The sequence below is a fragment of the Nasonia vitripennis genome, chromosome 1 (genome assembly GCF_009193385.2).
Source record: "Nasonia vitripennis strain AsymCx chromosome 1, Nvit_psr_1.1, whole genome shotgun sequence".
In the NCBI taxonomy this organism is placed as follows: domain Eukaryota; kingdom Metazoa; phylum Arthropoda; class Insecta; order Hymenoptera; family Pteromalidae; genus Nasonia; species Nasonia vitripennis.
In genome coordinates, this window is record NC_045757.1 from 15,438,726 (window position 1) to 15,458,970 (window position 20,245).

The 20,245-nt window shown below is 40.4% G+C and overlaps 3 protein-coding genes and 4 pseudogenes across 6 annotated transcripts; 6 read left to right on the forward strand and 1 right to left on the reverse strand.

The window, feature by feature from the left end:
• Positions 1-130: 130 nt before the first annotated feature.
• On the forward strand, positions 131-5,508 carry LOC100678398 (kinesin-like protein KIF18A). Of its 3 annotated transcripts, XM_008212663.4 has the most exons (4): positions 131-329; positions 432-604; positions 1,153-3,824; positions 3,957-5,508. In XM_008212663.4, the coding sequence occupies exons 3-4, from the start codon at positions 1,195-1,197 to the stop codon at positions 3,991-3,993; spliced, it is 2,667 nt and encodes an 888-aa protein (XP_008210885.1). In that variant the 5' UTR covers positions 131-329; positions 432-604; positions 1,153-1,194; the 3' UTR covers positions 3,994-5,508. The 3 variants fall into 3 exon arrangements, with proteins under 3 accessions (XP_008210885.1, XP_003427446.1, XP_016844859.1); XM_003427398.5 differs by lacking the exon at positions 432-604; XM_016989370.3 differs by lacking the exons at positions 131-329; positions 432-604 and adding an exon at positions 667-826.
• A 622-nt stretch (positions 5,509-6,130) lies between these two features.
• LOC100120438 (28S ribosomal protein S35, mitochondrial) lies at positions 6,131-8,244 on the reverse strand. The gene is made up of 3 exons (XM_031931410.2): positions 7,440-8,244; positions 6,622-7,241; positions 6,131-6,536 (listed from the first exon to the last, which is right to left on the reverse strand). Exons 1-3 carry the CDS (start codon positions 7,567-7,569, stop codon positions 6,255-6,257), a joined length of 1,032 nt encoding a protein of 343 aa, XP_031787270.1. The 5' UTR covers positions 7,570-8,244; the 3' UTR covers positions 6,131-6,254.
• On the forward strand, positions 7,745-11,049 carry LOC103316866 (beta-parvin). 2 transcript variants are annotated; one of them, XM_008212669.3, is made up of 7 exons: positions 7,745-7,981; positions 8,091-8,360; positions 8,803-8,934; positions 9,314-9,577; positions 9,666-10,060; positions 10,154-10,397; positions 10,477-11,049. In XM_008212669.3, the coding sequence occupies exons 1-7, from the start codon at positions 7,978-7,980 to the stop codon at positions 10,551-10,553; spliced, it is 1,386 nt and encodes a 461-aa protein (XP_008210891.1). In that variant the 5' UTR covers positions 7,745-7,977; the 3' UTR covers positions 10,554-11,049. The 2 variants fall into 2 exon arrangements, with proteins under 2 accessions (XP_008210891.1, XP_032457054.1); XM_032601163.1 differs by having other exon boundaries at positions 7,790-7,981; positions 8,760-8,934.
• Positions 11,307-13,491, forward strand: Or237PSE (odorant receptor 237 pseudogene; annotated as a pseudogene).
• Positions 14,012-15,568, forward strand: Or238PSE (odorant receptor 238 pseudogene; annotated as a pseudogene).
• On the forward strand, positions 16,108-17,649 carry Or239PSE (odorant receptor 239 pseudogene; annotated as a pseudogene).
• On the forward strand, positions 18,561-20,240 carry Or240PSE (odorant receptor 240 pseudogene; annotated as a pseudogene).

The window sequence follows — 20,245 nt, forward strand, 5'->3', positions numbered from 1 at the left end:
ATATATATATATATATATATATATATATATATGTGTGTGTGTGTGTGTGTGTGTGTGTATCTATATTCCGCGGTACTCGCGGCAACAGCACGACGTCAGCGCCGCTCGCGTCATTTCTCCTGAACCTCCCGATTCAAATTTCAGTTGCAGCGGCCGATGCTCTGCCGCCGCCCGTCAACGGTCACGCCGCGCGCTGGCTTATTGTCGCCGCTTGCATTCTCGCGTGTGAGGTGCTAAGTAGTGCTACTCCTACTACCGCCAAACTGCCAAGGATACACCCTGCACCAGATAGCTAGCTGCAATAATACCGGATAATTTTGGGTCTACTGGTGAGTCCGTAATTAAATGAGCCTCAAGATTCGACGATTCCCCGGACTTTTGCATGATTCGATGTGCTGAACGGACCGCTATATACACGACTCTTTCTATAGCATCGCGGTCTGTCACATCGAGAGCGCGCGCGCCAGAAGTCCTGCAGGGGTCCGTCCCCCCCGTGCTGGGTGTTATATACCTGTGCACGAGATAGAAATTTCACACGAACTGGCGTCGCTTTTCTTTTCCTTGTGCTGCACTCGACGATGGCCTGCTAGATGTGAATTTTCAAGTAGTTGTTGCTTTCTTTTTGGATTTCGGAACAAGGGGTTTTCGGGGGGGTCGGGTGGAAAGATACCGTTGAGTCACGCAACGACTTTTTTTTCTATGGCTTCGCCGATGTTTTACTATGTTTGGAAAGTATACTGGTTATTTGGTCCTACCTCATATAGTGACACTCTGGCGATGTCCATCTGAGCTGAGATGAAAGTTGACTGTTTATTTCATTGATTTGGTATTGATACTTTATCTAGAACTTTTTTCATATTTAAAATGCCGAATTAAAAATTATTAATATGCAGTGGTTCATTACACATATTATTTACTTGCGGCTTAAAGATTTTTATCTTGGTTTCATTGATAGTATTTGTATTTACAAGGGTGAAGGATGATTTTTTCACTACGAAGAAAACAAAAAAGTTGAAAATTTTTTCATCATTTATTGTTTGTTTATGATTATATGATGTCTTTCAAGGCAGATTATTGACTAGAATAATAAGAAATTTCATTATAATTAAAAATTAATCTTCTCTTATTAATTTACACTTTTTTCTTTCAAAGGCAAGCCTGGTGACTCAGTGACCAGGGCTAACCAGAGGCAAGATGGTGTTCAACAGAAGAGACTTGACTAAGGCATTTTCGCCTAATAAAGTAAAAAAATTCAGTAAACGACGCTCTGGAGGAATGATTAAACCAAGTACCAGTGGAAGTACTGTGGGTACACGCAGTGATTGCGCCCAGACGAGTATCAAAGTGATAGTTAGAGTAAGACCTCATAATGAGAAAGAACTGCAGGATAACTATAAAACTGTTGTGAAAATCATAGATGAACGAATGCTCGTATTTGATCCAAAAGAAGAAGAAAATCCTTTCTTTTACAGAGGAGTCGTGCAGAAAGGCCGTGATCTATTAAAAAAGCAGAACAAAGAGTTACAGTTTGTTTTCGATCGGATTTTTGATATGACCAGTTCAAATGTTGATGTTTACGAAGGCAGTACCAAGGAACTTATCAAAAGTCTGTTGGATGGCTACAACTGCTCTGTATTTGCTTATGGAGCAACTGGGGCTGGCAAAACTCACACAATGCTTGGTAAAGAAGGGGACCCAGGCATCACGTATCGTACAATGGCTGAACTTTTTGCACAGATGGAATCGCAAAGAGATACCAGAGACTTCAATCTTGGTGTTTCATATCTGGAAATTTATAATGAAAATGTTCAAGATTTATTACACAAAGTTGGACCACTGCATCTAAGAGAGGATAGCAGAGCTGGTGTCATTGTTGCAGGTCTAAAAATCATCACCATTCACAATGCAGATGAACTGTTATCTCTTTTAGCAAAGGGAAACAGAAATCGTACTCAGCATGCGACAGATGCTAACCAGGAAAGTAGCAGAAGTCATGCTGTCTTTCAAGTATATGTCAATGTCACAAGCAAAGTGGATGGCCAGGTGAAGCATGTTAAACTATCTATGATAGATTTAGCTGGTTCTGAGAGAGCATCTGCAACTGGATGCACTGGTGCAAGATTCAAGGAAGGAGCTAACATAAACAAGTCACTCTTAGCTCTTGGAAATTGTATTAACAACTTAGCTGATGGAATTAAACACATACCCTACAGAGATTCAAAATTAACAAGGCTTCTAAAGGATTCACTGGGGGGCAATTGTCAGACAGTCATGATAGCCAACATTAGCCCTTCCAGTGCAAGCTTTGAAGACACCTACAACACACTGAGATACGCCAATAGAGCTAAGAAAATCAAGACCAGTGTCAAGAAAAATATTGTGTCTTGTCAAATGCACGTCTCTGGCTATATCAAGATGGTTGAGGAACAGAAGAAAGAATTGGAAGCACTGAAACAAAAGTTGTTGGCTTATGAAAGTGGATCGATACCTGTTTCTGTAGCACCTCAGAATTCTGTAGATAATGAAGAAAAGACCAAAGCACTTCTAGAGATGAGCAACAAACTTGTTGAACTTTACAATAAAAAGAGGATATTGAATGAAAAAATTCTTTCTCTTGAAAGTTCAGATAAAATTTTATATTGCAGGATTTTGTACAAAAAGGCTGCGGATACTAGGCTTCATAATCTAACAGCCACTGTGGAATCCACATATCCAGATGAGAAAAATGCCAGTGGTAAATCAAGAGTGAACAAATCATTGCAATATTTCAAACGACAAAGAGAAGGAATAAAAATACAGATGAAATCTGTTTGGGAAGATCTGTGCAAAGTTGAAGAAGATCTCAATCAATTGATTCTGGACATCAAGGCTAAAGATTTGCATGAAAAGCTGGAGGACAAAATTAATTTCTTGGCATCTGAAGTTGACACATCACGAATGCAGCAGCAATTTGAGCATGCCAAAAAGATTAGCAGCCTTCAGCAGTGTGAAATAGAGTCTGTATCGACAATGGTCAAGATGATGAGTTCTACATTGCAGAACTACTACAATATGATGAGAGGTGGTGGTACAATTACAGACAAACTTATACAGGAATTCAAACAGTTAGTAAAATCTCTAGAAGGAGTCAGAAACATCAAATGGTCTGACATGAACGTCAATAAACAAGGAGAAGATTTTTACAGCACTACTTGCCTCAGCATTCAAGATCTTGAAAATCCCCGCATTGATAACATGCCAAATGCATTGGAAATCAATTCTGATGATGAAGAAGCACAAACTCCATCACCTAAGAATATACTCAGCAAAACGTTCGACTGTACTCCACCAAAATACGTTGCACCACTTCCGGTGAATGATGAGATACTCAATTCTACCATAACTCTTAGTAATGATGCTGTACCTGTGGTTGAAGATGAAAGTTCCTCGACCATTGAGACAAGTAAATTAAACAGCACATTCTGTTTGCCTGATAATAACAAGGGTAGGAAGAGGGTACTGTCTGACAGTAAAAACCAAGTCAATTCCAGATCGCCGGCAAAACAGGCCAAAAGAATTTCACCGAAAAACAGATTCGAATCGAATGGCCCTGTGCAAAATGGCAAAGAGAACGGTAAATCGGAATTCCCGAAACCAACGATGACCGCTAAGAGCATCGCTATTCTGAACAAATTGAAAGCTGACAGAATGAAGCCTCTGATTAATACAACATACAATGGAGATCAGTCAGAAGCAAAATTAAAGGCTGTGAGGGATAAGGAAAGAAGAGGATTGACTTCATCTCACCCGTATCAAAAACCTACTGTACAAAAAACACAAACGAAGTAAGTTTCAACAATGTCGTATATATAAACTTGGCTAAATGTAAAACATAGTTTATTATATTTTTATTCAAGTATACATTTACTTTTCAAACAGTTTATTATGTAAATTAAAAAATAAAATTATATTTTCAGAGCACCACCATTGCCGTCGTCACGAGTACCTTGGTAACAGATTCAAAAGCGGACCACTTGCAGGTAGTTCTTGGAGCTGTATAGAGCAAATATGTATATATTTTTAACTTTTTTGATTCAGTGTTGAACCAGCTAGGATGAAAAGAATATAGAATAGGTACTTTCATAACAAAAACGCAGTTTTTGAAATCGCAGGTAACAACAGGTTGGATAATTTTAAAAACAAAGCGAGTTACAATTTTTAACATTTTGATACTGCAAAGTTTTTCGGAAAGCGAAAAATCGCCAAAGATATATCGAACACCCTATTACTAACTTACTAACAAAATAAAAAGTGTCTAGATTCATAGTAATTTTTTATAAAAAAAAAACTATTTATTCTAAGACTTTTTATAAACATATATTTTTACATCATAATTCTTGGATTAAAAAGTTCCGGATTCGACGTTAAAAGCAGTAATTATCTTCACTGCCACATAATACGACTGGCTACATTTTAAGAACTAGATGTTAACTTCACATTTGATAAGCTATTCACGTTGCGCTTCGTGTTTAACGATCACGACTGATAATTATATTAGTTTTTTAATGATAAATTACAAATTTTGTTATCAAGAGAATTAATTTATGCTTAATTTGATTGATTGATTGATACCTTGTTGCGTGCGAAATGTAATAAGTTATCATAATATTTTGAGAATAAGATCTTGTAATATTTCGATAAATAACAATAAATATTTGTATAAAACTTCTAATCTTCTATGCAGCTACGGCAAGAAGCGTCAGGACTCCGATTTCATACTTTCTTTCTCATTGCCTAGTAAATCGTTACTGAGGCTAGCCTGAAAAAGACATGTAAAAAGTAAAATGATTCGAAATCGTTAAGAACGATTTTTGTGAATTGTAAAAAGTTAATGCGTACATATTCCTCCAAAGCACGCAAGACTCTTTTCTCGATGTCGACGAAGTGTTCTCCGTATTCAGAACTCGATCGCCTGCTACTGATGATCGTAGGCATGATTGATCTTGTACGATCGAATAGCGCAGAAAACGAATGCAATAGGAACGCTAAAAACGCGAGCGAAGCTAACACGCTAATCGGGTCAAAGGCTCTAAAATGCAACAAAAGATATCCGTGAAATTTCTTGATTACATATTTGCATGTGACTATTTTGCAATGCCTTTCAGACTTTGAAGATTTAGCATTTTATTATGACATAAGAGTATAAGAAATATTTTTTATAAAACTACGCTAGAAAAATATCACAAAAAATTTGTACAATGTTAAAGTTTTTTATTATAATCTAAGCTTACTGCTTTTAAGAAAATGTTAAACATTTTGTGAAACAAGCTGTCTTTGGCATTACTATTACAACTACTTTTTGTAGATGAGAAAAACGGCTTGTTTTTATAATTCGTATCAGCTGGTTAATTCTACGTATAGAACATTGATTTATAGATTTTTATAACAAACGATGGACTTTATTAGAATGTAAGATAGAAAAAAACTAAGCATGTATAAATTGACGAAATAAATTTAAATAACACAATATACATGGTGTATAAAAACAAAAACTCACGGAATGTAAGGCGTAGCAGGTACACTGCTGTAATAACTTCTGGACTGATCAGATCTGTGCTCCATTGCGTAGTCCTTTTGTGTGGTTCTTGTAAATTTTTTCCAATCCCTTTGACCAACAGTCAAATATTCGTGATTGCTCAATTCTACGGGTCCATAATCGGCGGTCGCATTGTCAGCTCGCTCGCCCGAGATTCCATTACACCAAAAGATAATTACGAGAATTGTCGTTTCCAGTATCTTCTCCTAAATGAGTTCACGGTACTTTTTGAAATGTGCTACTGTACAATCTTTCGCGATAGAGTTTTCAAGACAGTGAGCTGGTCGTTTACGTACCCAGAGGTCAAGCATCGTGCTTCAGAACTTCATGTTGGAATCTCGCTACTGACGGAGACGCGCAGGATGTCGGACACGTTTATATGGGGGAAAAAGTCGCGTGATGCAGAATGATTTTTTTCAAGTGCTCCAATTAATCGACATGAGCTTTTGAAGAAGCAATTTGTATATTTCCGGCATTAGGAAAGGAAATCTCGCAACTATTATTTACGGACTTAGATTACTATGATTATGCTATCAAATTAAAATAACGCATTTTGAACATCTGTTAGCTTTATTCTGTATAATACATGAAATTTAAAAATTAAAAGTTTAAAAAATCGATTTTGTAGAAATAGGCTGGTGATTGAAGTATCAACGATTTACAAGTTTAACAAAATCATTTATTTCTTATCATCTGGGTTCTCATTTCTCGGCTTTAAAAACAATAACTTTTTAACAGCTTCCTTATATTTAGTAACAGAATAATCGTCCTCGCCGTTGTTCATTAAATCCGCGACGGCAATTTTGTATTCTGTGGCGTGAGGTATGCGCTCATAATCATAATCTTGCGGTATCTCAGGCCAAGTGTAAATGGTTACCAGATTCTTCCTACTTTGCTCTTTGTCCCAATCATAATATTCCATATCAGCCAGTGTCTTCTCATCTTCCCATGCTTCTTTTCGCTATAAAATGGCGAAGAAACATTCAGCATTAATAAAGAAAAACAAAATAAAACTTTGTTAATGTAATACTTGTTGATATTCTCACCCATGATTCATGGTATACAGCAGTAAGAAGGTACTCTGCATAGTCATAGTTCTGTTTCCTCATAGGACAACGGTCAGTAGTGATTGTTATTAAATCTGTTTCTGGATTATATTTATCCCCTAACAACCTTAACATTTTATCCTTTGCATGTGTGTCAAGATTCAGGCTAGAAAGCTTTACTCTAAAGCTAACTATTCTAGCCAGTGGCTCTCTGATTGATGGACCTGAATAACAATAATCAGAGGTGATAACTTCAAGGGGGAAATGCTTAGCACAATCTTCATCTTTTTCCAGTCCTGCTGGCCATTCTGTACAGAATTGTTTCAGTGCTTCGCAGTGCCTCTTAATGGCAGGAGGTGTCAAGTGCAGGAAATTTGGTATTTTCATCAATTCAGCATTTCCGTACTTTCCTGGTGGACCTTGACGTTTCAATGGATATCCTTGCCTGATGGGAAGGGGAACCGATGCTGGATGAAATGTTCTCTGGCCTGGCCATACCGATGGCCAGTCCTGATCAGTAGGCATTTGTTTCTCTCTTGGAGGCAGACTCTCAAATTTCCTGGCTACTCTTGCTACTCTTTCTGCCTTTTTGGGTACGAGCTCCAGTATTCGGAAACCATCTAAAACATGCAGTTTATTGGTATCGTGAGCAGGTAGTCACATTAGTAAACACACTGATCCTTGATTAACAACATGGAAAATGATTTGAATAGAATATCGATCACAGCGTTATAACTGTAAACTTTTGATTTAGTGAAATTCCTTAAGCGAAATTCTATTCTTTACTTCGGAATATTAACAACAAATCTAATCCTTACCCTTGTCGATCCCACGGGACGTCGAGTTTGGTATTTTTGCTTTAGTAACCGTTCGAACGACTGTGTAACTACTGATTTTTGGTTTTAGAGTGTAAGCACTCCTTTCGCAAAATCGCGCGACGATTGACATCTTTAATTATTTATTTATCTCGAAATCTTCAAATTTACAACAACATAACCTCAAAACCGACCCATGGTAGTCGGTCGCGGGTCGCGTTCTGCTACATGAGTAGCGTTCCGGTTCCGTCGTGTTCCAGCTTTTAATATTAGTTGTCGTTTGTCGTCTTGTTGACCAAGGGTATACGAGGAGTGGGGATAGCAAAGGCATCATATATTCATATCCGAGTTCCGAAGTGACAGTTTCTGGTCCGAAATCTGCGAGGTATATAATAAACGTGTGTCCTTATTTTTTTACTGTGTTTTGTATTGTCGTTGTTAACTGACAATGAAGACAAGTGGGAGGTGCAATTAGAACATTAGAAAGTTTACGCGCATAAATAATCAATCCAATGATTGATTCACGTTAAACTATATCATCATGGGTAAGCAATATTGCGCATATTAACGATCTCTGATATTCTTGTATTATATATATCACTGCGTTACCGTTAAGCTAACTACTTCAATTAAAATTATTGTTAATTCAAAAAGAAACAATGGATCAAGAGATAGAAAACGAAAAAGTCAGTCCACAAGTCGTCCAGTACATGTCATCGATCTTGACTGCGAATCGACCGGATGATGATGATGATGATGAGGATTTATTGGAGGACTCGTGTCCTCAGGTTGTCGGCGTTCTCTGCAAGAAGCGTCAGAGCGGCGGAAGCCAAGATAAAAATGACGCGTTGCTTCAAGATAACGATGAGGCTGCAGTAGATAAGAAAGTGAATCACGAGCTGAATTCCGTTGGTTTGATAGCAGGTATTGTAGCGGCTACTTACTAGTTACTGTATGCGCATTTTTCTTCAAGATCTAAACAAACATTGTTTTTGTTATTATTACCTATAGTATCTTTTAGCACTAAGTGCATGAAATTCAAGAACAATATTATTTCATCATAAATTCTACGTGCCTGATTTTGTTTTAATATTTTTATCATAAATTCACATATAAATTATAATTTGTTCACGCAACAAAGGATGCGCATTCAATTTGAACTCGAAATTCCCGTTCCGGCCGTCCCTTTTAAAAATGGCCAACTCCACCCGCGCTTACATCACGCATATACACGCACTATACATCACATGTATTCTCGTACTATATATACACGCGAGTATACACAAATACAGAGTATAAACGTGCTTCTCTCGCGCTGAGCAGTTTATTCTTGAATGGTGACGTCTCGTCTTGTCGTGCCCCGTAGGACTAGCAGTCATGGCGTCTCCACGACCAAAGTCGCCCCGTCCAGCTCCGATTTCAGCCAAGAAGGAAGACAAGGAAGAGAGTTTTTGGGACAAAATCGGCACCCTTGGTCGTAAGAAGCGGATAAAGGAAGGTGAGGATGGATTTTTCGTCATTTGGGCATGGGAGCGAGAGATTGTTTATTGTGGGCGTCTTATGGTCAAGTGCATTGGCCTTATAAGGCTTGATATCTTGGTAGCTAGCTCTTTCAATCTTGATTTTCGAATGTTTCTTTTTATTCCTTGGCACTCTGACTCTTGCGAATCGTGTGAGATAAATCATTTTTTCAAATAAGGTGAATAACTAAGGAGATTGAGTAAGTTTTAGATCTATATGGATGTAGTCGAGGTGTCACAAACTATGTATAGAGCATTAAATTTTCATTATTATTACATTTCACTTCGAATTCTGTCAGTGTTCTAAAATTGTTTTCTGTTTATTACATTTCTTACTTATGTACTATTAACTTTCAGTTCAAGAGGTGCAGGAGGAAGGCAAATATGCAATTGATTCACCAGGATTTGCAGCATTGGTGGATATGCCACCAGAAGATTATGCTCTGGATGAGAATGAAGAGCGATCCATGATAGCTCCAAGAAGCTTGGATGTGCCAAAAGTGCAAGAACTGATACACGTATTGATTGAGTGGATCAATGATGAATTAGCAGAGCAGAGAATAATAGTCAAAGATATCACAGAGGATCTTTATGATGGTCAAGTTCTGCAAAAACTACTCGGTAAGTTGAAGAAGTAATTTAAATTAATGGGCTTTTATTCTGAAATATATTTATATTAATAATGAAAAAATTGAATATTTATCCGCAGAAAAGTTAACTGGCAAGAAGTTAGATGTACCTGAAGTAACACAGTCAGAGGAAGGCCAGAGGCAAAAGTTGGCAGTGGTTCTAAACACAGCCAACAGAGTTTTGGGCTGTTATCCACCATATAAGTGGAGCGTTGAGTCTATTCATTCAAGAAATATTGTAGCAATCCTGCATCTTCTGGTCAGTCTGGCGCGTTTATTCCGCGCTCCAGTTAGATTACCGGAATTAGTTTCAGTTCAGGTAGTAGTGGTAACGAAAAAGGACGGCCAGTTGATTCACAAAACCGTGAAGGAGGAAATCACGTCGACTTACGACGATTTAGGCATGCGATGTGAACGTGATGCTTTTGATGCTCTGTTTGATTATGCACCGGATAAACTAGCGGTAGTGAAAAAGGTAAATAGAGCGACACACAGAAATATTTGTCACTTAAAACTACACTTTTGAAGTATCGTATGTGTTACTAATAACAATATCACAATATTTTAGTCGTTGGTGACATTTGTAAACAAGCATTTGAGCAAAGTACATTTGGAAGTGACGGATCTTGATACGCAATTTCACGACGGGGTCTTCCTTACATTATTACTGGGTCTCTTAGAAGGCTTTTTCGTGCCATTAGGAAGCTTCCATTTGACTCCGAAGACTCACGAACAAAAAGTACACAACGTATCTTTCGCTTTCGAGCTTATGCAAGACGTCGGATTACCGAAACCCAAAGCTCGTCCAGAAGGTATAATTTTATCTGATACTATTTTTTTCGTCGTAATAATGTGCTTTAAAACTAATTAACATTTTTTTTTTCATTTTAGATATCGTCAATTTGGATTTGAAGTCAACACTTCGTGTGCTTTACAACTTGTTTTCCAAATACAAGGGCATAAACTAACGCCTACTAGACTCTCTTAACTCGAAAGTATTTTTCGTTTTTTAATCGCAAGGATTCGATAGATTTTTTTATCGACCAAACGATGTTTACACGTAGCTTGATTGGATTATTGGAAGATCGTCAAGCTGATTAAAAAGTCTAACCCAAGAAGTAATTCTTATACATATTTATACGTTGTTCTACTAACCAAAGATGTTTCGTTAATCAACTGCCACTTCATAGAAGAAAAGTATCACGAGTTAGTACATTACTAAAACGTATTGAAGTGTAAACCACGTGCCTTACTGTCAATCAAGTGACAATACTGAATTCGGCCATCAAAATTCAAAATCATAGTGCTGTATTAAGGAGATTAGACTTAGGTGTATTATTATGCTGATTATCATTCGTCGTATACGTACGTGTACAAATCTTTTTATGTAATTTAATGTAATTTTTATTGTTTTATTAGTACTTACAAATCGAAAGAGTTAATATATTTTCGGTTGTCAAACTACCAGACTGGTACTTTCTTTCATGCACTCAACAACTCTTATCGCCTCGGCTGCGCGATACGCACTGATGCCCGAACAAAGAAAGCCTGTCTGTTTAATAAATCATGCAAATGCGCCTCATTCAAGCCTATACTTCGGCCAAAGTGCGTGTAATGCACCCGATTTTCCTACTTATTATCGTGCGCCTCATTAGACTAAGCGATCGATTCGCGCTGCAGCGATATGCGAGCCTTTGTCGCATCGTTGCACCGACGTGGACATGAGCAGCAAGGAGTTGGCAAAGTATCGAAAGTACGCGCAAAATGCGCGCAATCTATTGCTACCCGTCGGGCTTTGGCCTTATGAGAGCAGTGGCTTTATCTATCGGTTTTTGTCAGTTTTCGCGGGCATGTCGTTGGTGCTGTTGAGCTACACGGCTTTGAATTATTGCTTCATCAATGTAACTGATATTACGAAAGTGACTAGGAGCTTCAGCTGGTGCATAAGCATTTGGACGATGCTAATGAAGGTGGGATTTCAAATATTTTGTTTTATAAAAATAAACAATTGTACAAATATAATTATATTTTTTTTCAATGTGTAATGCCAATATTTTCGTATTGTAAAAAGTGAAAGCATTTATAGCAACGCAGACGCAATGTAAGTTAACTTATAGTAATTGTAAACCTGTAAAAAATCCACGCAGATAGTGTTGTTCGTCGTGCATCGCGACCGTCTGTTGGACATCAACGAAACTCTGAGCAAGACTTTCGAGCGAGAATTGAAGAGTTTCGGCTTGGAGTCGGTGATGCTTCAGCGGCTCTCCGTCTTTACGGGCGTTTACTACACGATGGTCGTGGCTCTGGCTATGGCCTTCTCGCTCTTCGCCGTCATACCCTTGATTTTCATGATCACCGACAGGCAGGATATTTGACAATTTTCCTAAAAATATTCATTTATCATACCCGATGGAATTGAAATAAGTCATTGTCATTCACAGAAAAGCACTGCTCGTTTACCCCGGCAAATACCCCTTCAACTTCGAGCCGTTCGGTGTCATTTACTACCTGATCTACGCGTACGAAGCTCTGCTGGCTTTTCTTTTCTTCTGCGTCGGCTGCGGCACGGATACGGCTTTTGGCTTCTGGGTTTTTCAAATCTGTGGCCAGCTCCGCATCCTCGCCGTCAAGTTCAGCAAACTCGAGCCTGGCAAGGATTACGCTGCCGGCTTAAAGGAGTGTCTGGAGAAGCACGAGATGTTGCTGAGATGTCGCGATCATTTGCAAAGAGTTTTCGGGTTCCTCGTGATCTGGTTGTACGTTACCATCTCCATCGTGTTGTGCGAATACATTTACAAGATGTCCAAGGTAGGGATTTTGTAGATGTGCGGCGGAGTCTGAAATTTAATCAGTATTTATAATATAATTCATTATATACGTATATTCATAAATAATCTAGGCATTCTACTGACAGAAAATAATATTATAGAATATATTATATACTGCGAGGGTGTGATATGATATGTAGCACTAATGTGTGATTAAACTGTGCAAGATATAAGTAGTAATACCTATGAAAAAACTATTCTTTGCATAATACATCTTTCAAGTTTGCACAATAAAGTTGAACAAATTTTGCAGTGTAAACAGTAGAACGCATTTCTTGGGACATAAATTTAATATCCGATTATATTAATATTCAACATTTCCTATACTATATAGTACTGCAAATGGTATGTCTGTAAAAAAATGTAAAAAAAAAGAAATGATGAATAAGTGAACAAATTGTGAAAAAGTGTAATAAAGTGTCTGGTGTCTTTTACTACTTTCATACTATCTAACACTTTGTTGCCATTTTTTGCAATTTTGTACACCCTTCATCATTTTAGCTGGCTTCTTGCATTTCTAAAATATTTTCCAACTAAAAATAACGTTTCCAAAAGCTTTAAAATATTTTCATTCGAAAAATTATAAGGCAACTCTCGAAAATTCTTTAGATGACACTGCAACTGTCCTTTTGGCAATCGGTCATGATTTTCACCTTCGCCACCAAATTTCTTCAAGCCTTCACCTACGCCTATTGCGGAAGCATCATCGACATCGAGGTATAAGCTCATTGCTATAAATTGCGCTCATACAGCTATGCGCATATAAAAGATGCATTTTACTCATCGTAACTTTCAGAGCGAAAAACTGCTCTACGCTATTTACGATTGCCACTGGCCCGGTTCCGGGGATAGGCGCATCATGAGCGACGTACTCTCGCTGTTGACCCATAAATCTATGGCCTTACGCTCCTACAATTTCTTTATCGTGTCGATGGAAATGTTCATGAAGGTGATCGTACATAATATATATTATTTCGTACATTTATCGCGTAGTAAGGATATAATAATCGTTCCTTTTTCTTAGATCGTCAATGCTGCCGTATCATACTTCTTCTTGCTTCGAACGTTCGATACTTAGACGCGCATAAATAAATCAGCATTTGTAGAAATATTCAAATATGATGCATTATATATGTATGTCAGACACACACACACACATTATCTTTCGACGACGACGTCGTCGAACACACGCCTCTCAAGTTTTCTCTATGGAAATAAATGTTACCATTAAAATACGTCTTTACGCTTATTTAAATAACACGACAATTAAAAATAATGTCGAAAGCTTATTTAATTCGAACTTTTTTAAGCCTAAAAGCATGACTTACGCCGAGACGCTCTTCCGAGGGACACTGAAGTCGTATCGCTACCCCTTCCATCGCAGCCGGGCAATTATTCTTCGCAACTCGCTCGCTGACTACCCCTTCAAGACGCTAATATCTCGTAAGTACAGCTAAAACATTCATACCCTGCAAATCGTCGTAAGAAACAATTCTTTCGAAACTCCGCAATCAGACGACGATTCGATCGATCGGTATCGGTCTTCTCGCAGTCGCGTCTTTCTCCTCAGTGCGCGTCTGTCTATCGCGCGACACGATATGGAAGTGGAACTAGCAAAGTACAAGAGGTACAAGCGGGACCTCAGGTTCATGTTGATCTGCTCGGGCTTGTGGCCGAATTACGAGAAGCATCCGAGGATTTTCCGAGCTTTTCTGAGCTTCTGCTCGGGATTTCTGAATGGGCTCGTTTCGTTCGGGATACTGTCGTTCTGCATCATCAACGCCACGAATATCAATCTTCTGACCAGGGGTTTGGGACTGTTCTTTAGCTTTTCCTCGGCTTTCTTGAAGGTAATTCTGATAATGTATTTATTAGTTCAAAGTTATAGTTATCTTACCCCACGAACTCCCAAAGCATAGGTGTGCACCCTGTCGCTCCACCAGAATGACCTGCAGAAGCTAAACGACGGCGTTTCGGCGAGTTTCGCTCGGGACCTCGAGATACCTGAAAACCGGCCTCATCTGCTCGCTCACTTTCGTACTTTTTCCAAGTTCTTCTACACGTTCGACTACTCCGTCGCCATGAACGTCTTGCTCTACGCTCTGATTCCCTTGTCGCTGCTCCGACACGGCAAGTACATCAGGATGTATCCCCAGGTCTTTTTCTACATCTACGACTACGAAGCAGGTAAAGAAAACATAGCTAGGACAATTCGTACAAGGTCTTGTACATCGTGCGCACAATTAGGAGGTGCCATACACTGGACGCTCTACGCCTTCGAGCTGCTCGCGGGCTTCTTCCTCTGGAGCGTCACCTGCGGCGTCGACTCTTTCTTCGGGCTCTACTCCCTGCACGTGGTTGGCGAGATGCGACTGTTATCCCATCGCTTCCAGAATCTCAAGTCGAGCAAGGAATACGCCAAGGATCTCAAGGACTGCGTTGAGCGACACGTCGAGCTCATCAAGTCGCAGCGTCTGCTGGAACGAGTCTTTGGCTTTCTGGCCATTTGGCTGGCCATCACTTGTGCCGTCGTGCTCTGTGCGCTGATCTTTCAGGCTACCGAGGTATTTCCGAAATTTAAATATACATATATACCTACGTATCATGCCGCAGTTAAGGTATATAGTCTGCAGATTATTGTATTCCCGTGAAATAGACGAAAAATTTGAGCACGTTGAAAGTCTGCTACCTGATATGCTACAGTTTCCTAAAACTGGTGCAAGCTTATTCCTACGCCTGGTTCGGCAACATCGTCGCCGTCGAAGTGAGTAGCACAGCTTGATACGATATGTATATACATATAATCATTGTATCCATTTCATCTTCTTCGAATATGCGACTATTCGCAGAGCAAGTCGTGCTTGGAAGCGATGTACAACGCGCAGTGGCCCGGATCCGGAGACACGCGGTTCATGAACGACGTGCTCATCGTTTTAACGCAGAAGCCTTTTGCTTTTAAAGCGAGGAACGTCATGCTCCTGGAGATGGACATGTTTCAAAAGGTCCAGTCCAGATACATGAGTTTTTTGTTTTTTAAATACGAACCAGGAGATGATTTATTTAATCTAAAATATTCTTTACAGATTGTAAATACCTCGGTTTCCTATTTCTTCTTGCTCCGAACTTTGGAAGAAACTCTCGATCACGATTCGTGATGGATTATAGTATATATTTATAAAAGTGTTATGGTAGAGTCGATGGAATGCAGATATATTTTATTGTCGTAAGAACTACAAAGAGAATATATCATTTTGTTATGATACGTTTATCTCAATAATAGTACCGCATTTTATATTACAATAGGTATCACTGCAGTTAACCAGCGAATTAAACCCAATGATCCCCGAAACAATTATATTGCAAGAATCCTTATACGCGAAAGCCGAACGAAATATACGCAGGTTTATTTTCCAAGAAAACCGCATACACAGCCCCGCAACGCATACGCACAACCCAACGCACTTCCTGCCCTCGACTGAGCTTTAGTTCACCCCTTCTACCATAAGACCGTCTTCCATCTCTGCAATTACCTCTGAACAAGCCGTCTTGATAACTGTACTTGAAACTTTAAAATTTTTAACGACCTCTAAAGCACCGATACTTTCAACCTATTACCATAATCCCGCATAGGTGCGTGCGCGCATCTGCGGAGGCGTAGCCTTTTCCGCGTATCGACGCAGATGCGACAGTCGCGATGGAGAGCGGGCTGCTCAAGTACAGAACGTATTCGCGTAACGTACGCGCTTTTCTCGCGTTCAGCGGAATATGGCCCGAGACGAATCGGCTCCTCAGTAGAATCTTGGCTTTCGCGGCGCTGTTCTCGAATTCGGTCGTTGCGTTGACATCATGATACTGACCAAGCGTATGGGCTTGGTGATCAGCATGAGCACGTCGTGTTTGAAGATAATGCGCGTGGGCCGACCAAACATGGCAAGTATATCTACTCGCATCGTTTTTTGCCATGTATATACATATATGGATTTGGAAAGATCGTTTCATTCCGCAGACATCTGATGAAAGATATAAAGAAATATTGGATTAGTAGAAAAGTAGATATAATAACAGTAGAAAATAAAAAACATACAAAAAATGATGACACCTTCGCAGGTCATCATATTCCTACTGCATCACAAGGAGCTGGCTCACCTGAACGGCCAGCTCAGCAAGCGTTACACGGAAGATCTCTCGAACCCGGACAACCGTTCCCGTCTCTTGATCCGCGTCGCGCCGTTCTCCTCGATCCTCTACACCCTCATCATCACCGGCTGTCTGACCATCCTCATGTACCGCCTGGCGCAAACACGGCAAATTCCTCCGGATGTACCCGCCTACGAACCTGGTGGAGTCCTCCACTGGAGCATATCTACGGTCTGGAGCTCGTTGCCGGGATGTTCTTGTGCAGCGTCACCACCGGGGTGGACTGCTCCTTCGGGATGTACTCGCTGCAGGTTTGCGGAGAGTTGAGGCTACTCTAACTAAAGAGGTTCGAGGAGTTGGGGGCGAGCAAAGAGTACAAGAAGGACATCAAGCAGTGCGTCGGGAGGCATCACGTGATCGTCAGTGCGAAGAACAAGCTGGAGAGCACCTTTGGACTGCTGACCATTTGGATCGCTGTGTCGGCTGGAACGGTGCTGCGTGTACGCTTATTTTTCAATTTACCGAGGTAAGGCAGACACTTCAATGCTACGCATTTCTATGGATTATACAACTTTTTATCGCCACACTCTCTTGTCAGGCCATCAAAGTAAGATCGACTGGCCTGCACATGGGCGTCATGAGCATGTACATCGTGTTGAAATTCCTGCAAGGTGTTTTTACTTACGCCTGGTACGGCGACATTATCGCCGAAGAGGTGGGCAATGATGGTTTCGTCTTCATGAAATCTGACGAGCTGAATTAAAAATTCAATTTATTTACTTTCATTGCAGAGCGATTTGTGCTTGCACTCCATATACGACTCCTACTGGCCGGATGCCTTCGATCCCCACTTCAGAAAGGGCGTGCTGTTTGTCCTGCTCCGGAAACCATTGACTTTGAATAAGCTAAGGGATGCATGCACATACAACTGGATATGTTCTCTAAGGTACGTTGTGCTATGCTATTAAACAAAAGAAGTAATTATTCGAAAATTCGCTGAGAACGATCGGCGCCAACATTTTCTTCTTTACAGATCGTCAACACTACGGTGTCGTATTTTTTCTTGCTTCAAACTTTAAACGACGAGTCAGAGCAGTAGCGTTCGCTTATAATATTTTTGTACGAGTACGTGACACATTGGAATCTGAAATTTTAAATAAAACTTTATTTTTCACACTTACAGAAATAATTTTCAAGCTTGTTCGATCCTTGTTGACTGACAACATGCCTCGCAATGTGCAGAGTAGTTCGTTTCCCATATGGATTATCCATATGGAAAATCCACCTGGGTATCAAGGTATATATTTTCAACAGGGTTATCATAAAAACAAGTCATGATCATCGATAAATGTTTATTTTTTATAATGAGATCTTTGCCCTCCTCGTACGATTGCAATCATTCATTTGATACATACATATGCAGGCAATATTCATACGAATAAAGTATATCTGCTTCATTTTTATTAACTCTCATATTGAGCTTGATTTGAAATAGCTGAAGCACTCGATTGTTTGCGTAGTTTTAATAAGCCATTTCACCGTAGAAGTATAATCACGAACAATTACAAGTTACATTCAAATAATTCTATAAAAAAGACATACGAAATTTTATTTTGGTCTTAATTTACAAAAAATAAAATTACCGCACAATGATGGTATATCGCACACAAAAGAGATAATCCAATCGTCATCACGTACGCAATCTTTCGCTCAGTAGCTCTCGACAGACTAAACTCTCCACTACCCCTTCTCCAATACTTTTTCTCCCATACACCTCTTCGCATAATAATCGTCCTTTCCTCTCTTAGCCTATACTTATGTAACGAAGCTCAGAAAAGTTAAACGAGCTCCTCGGCAACGTCTATACCTGTATTGTTTCACCGAAGATTAAAAACTTTTCCCGCCCGATCGATTGTTGCACGACGCGCGACTTTACCACGCAGTAACAATCGTCGGCGTCATCGTTCTTACCCTACCCGACAGCCGACTGCGCTGTGAGGGGTAAACACGATGGAACACGAGGTGAAGAAGTACAAGAAATACAAGAGCGACATCAAGTTCATGCTGATAGGATCGGGTCTCTGGCCGGACTTTTACCAGCACCCCAAACACTTCAGGACTTTCCTCAGTGTCTGCTCGGCCTTCGCGAGCGGCGCCACGTCTTACGGCATCGTCGCGTTCTGCGTCGACAATGTGACCAACATCAACGTGCTCACCAGAGGCTTGGGTCTGATGATTAGCTTCTCGTCCACTTGGCTCAAAGTAAGCGTAAAATGTGACTTGCATTTTTCAAATGAAAATAAAATGAATCGTATGTACATCATAGGTAGTTATGCTAGCGGTTCACAAAAACGACATGCTGAGCCTCAACAAAGGCGTCTCGGCGCAGTTCGAGAAGGATCTCGAGAAGCCGGAATACCGGCCACACTTGCTCGCGTACTTCTCCTCTTTCTCCAGATTCTTCTACGTCTTCGATTATTCGGTGGCCCTCAACATCGGCATGATGGTCTTCAAGCCTCTGCTCAGCCTGAGACAGGGCAAGTACGTGAGGACGTATCCGGTGCTGGTGCCCTTCAAATACGAACCAGGTGTGTGTCTATCGGCCTATAAACAATTATTACCACTGGTTTATATTTGTATGTCTGATATGGGTATGGAAGAGGTGTTATGACGAGAATCTGCCAGTGGATACATTCAGAGTATGGCCAGACACGTTTCTTTATAATTAAGCATTTTTCGGAAAAAGAAGAAAATTTATTTAAATCCCAGTGTATTCGTCTCTTACAAACATATACGAACAGGAGGTGTGATGCACTGGTCTATCTACGCCTTCGAAGCCCTCAGTGGTTACTACTGCTGGAGCATAACCGTCGGAGTCGACTCGGTTTTCGGTCTCTACGCCCTCCACATGGTCGGCGAACTCCGGCTGTTGTCGCACATGATGGAGAATCTGAAAGCTAGCAGTAACTACAAAAGGGACTTGAAGGAGTGCGTCGAGCGGCAGATGATGCTGATGAGGTCGCAGCAACTCATGCAGCGTGTCTTCGGCTTCCTGGCCATCTGGCTGGCAGTCACCTGTGCCATCGTCATGTGCGCCATCACCTTCCAAGCCACCGAGGTGTGGTTTACGGCTGATTGAACTTGTAGCTGGGAAAAACGCTCGATGATGTATTTCAACATTTTTTTCGGATGTACAGATAAGGAGCATGTCTGCCTACAGAGCGATTTATCTGGTGTGCTACTGCTTTCTCAAGCTCGTCCAGGCTTACTCCTACGCCTGGTTCGGTAACGTGATCGCTGTAGAAGTGAGTCGTAAGAGGCTGCAGAGGATCTCGCGTAATTGAGGTTTTTGGCAGGGATGGTAATTCGTTGTTGTTGTTGGCGTTGAAAATTCGTAGAGCGAGCTGTGCTTGAATGCGATATACAACTCGCACTGGACCGATTCCGCCGGTGACCTGAGCTTCATGAACGACGTCCTCATCATCCAGTCGCAGAATGTCATGCGCTTCAACGCCATCGGCTGTATGATCGTCCGTTTGGATATGTTCTCGAAGGTAAAATCATGCGTAGTTTTTGAGGCACGAAAATTCGAAATCTCCGGGTGTACTTTCTTTCCAGATAGTACAGACTTCGGTGTCGTACTTTTTCCTCCTGCGAACGTTGGACGAGAGTCTGGTGGACACATCATGATAAGC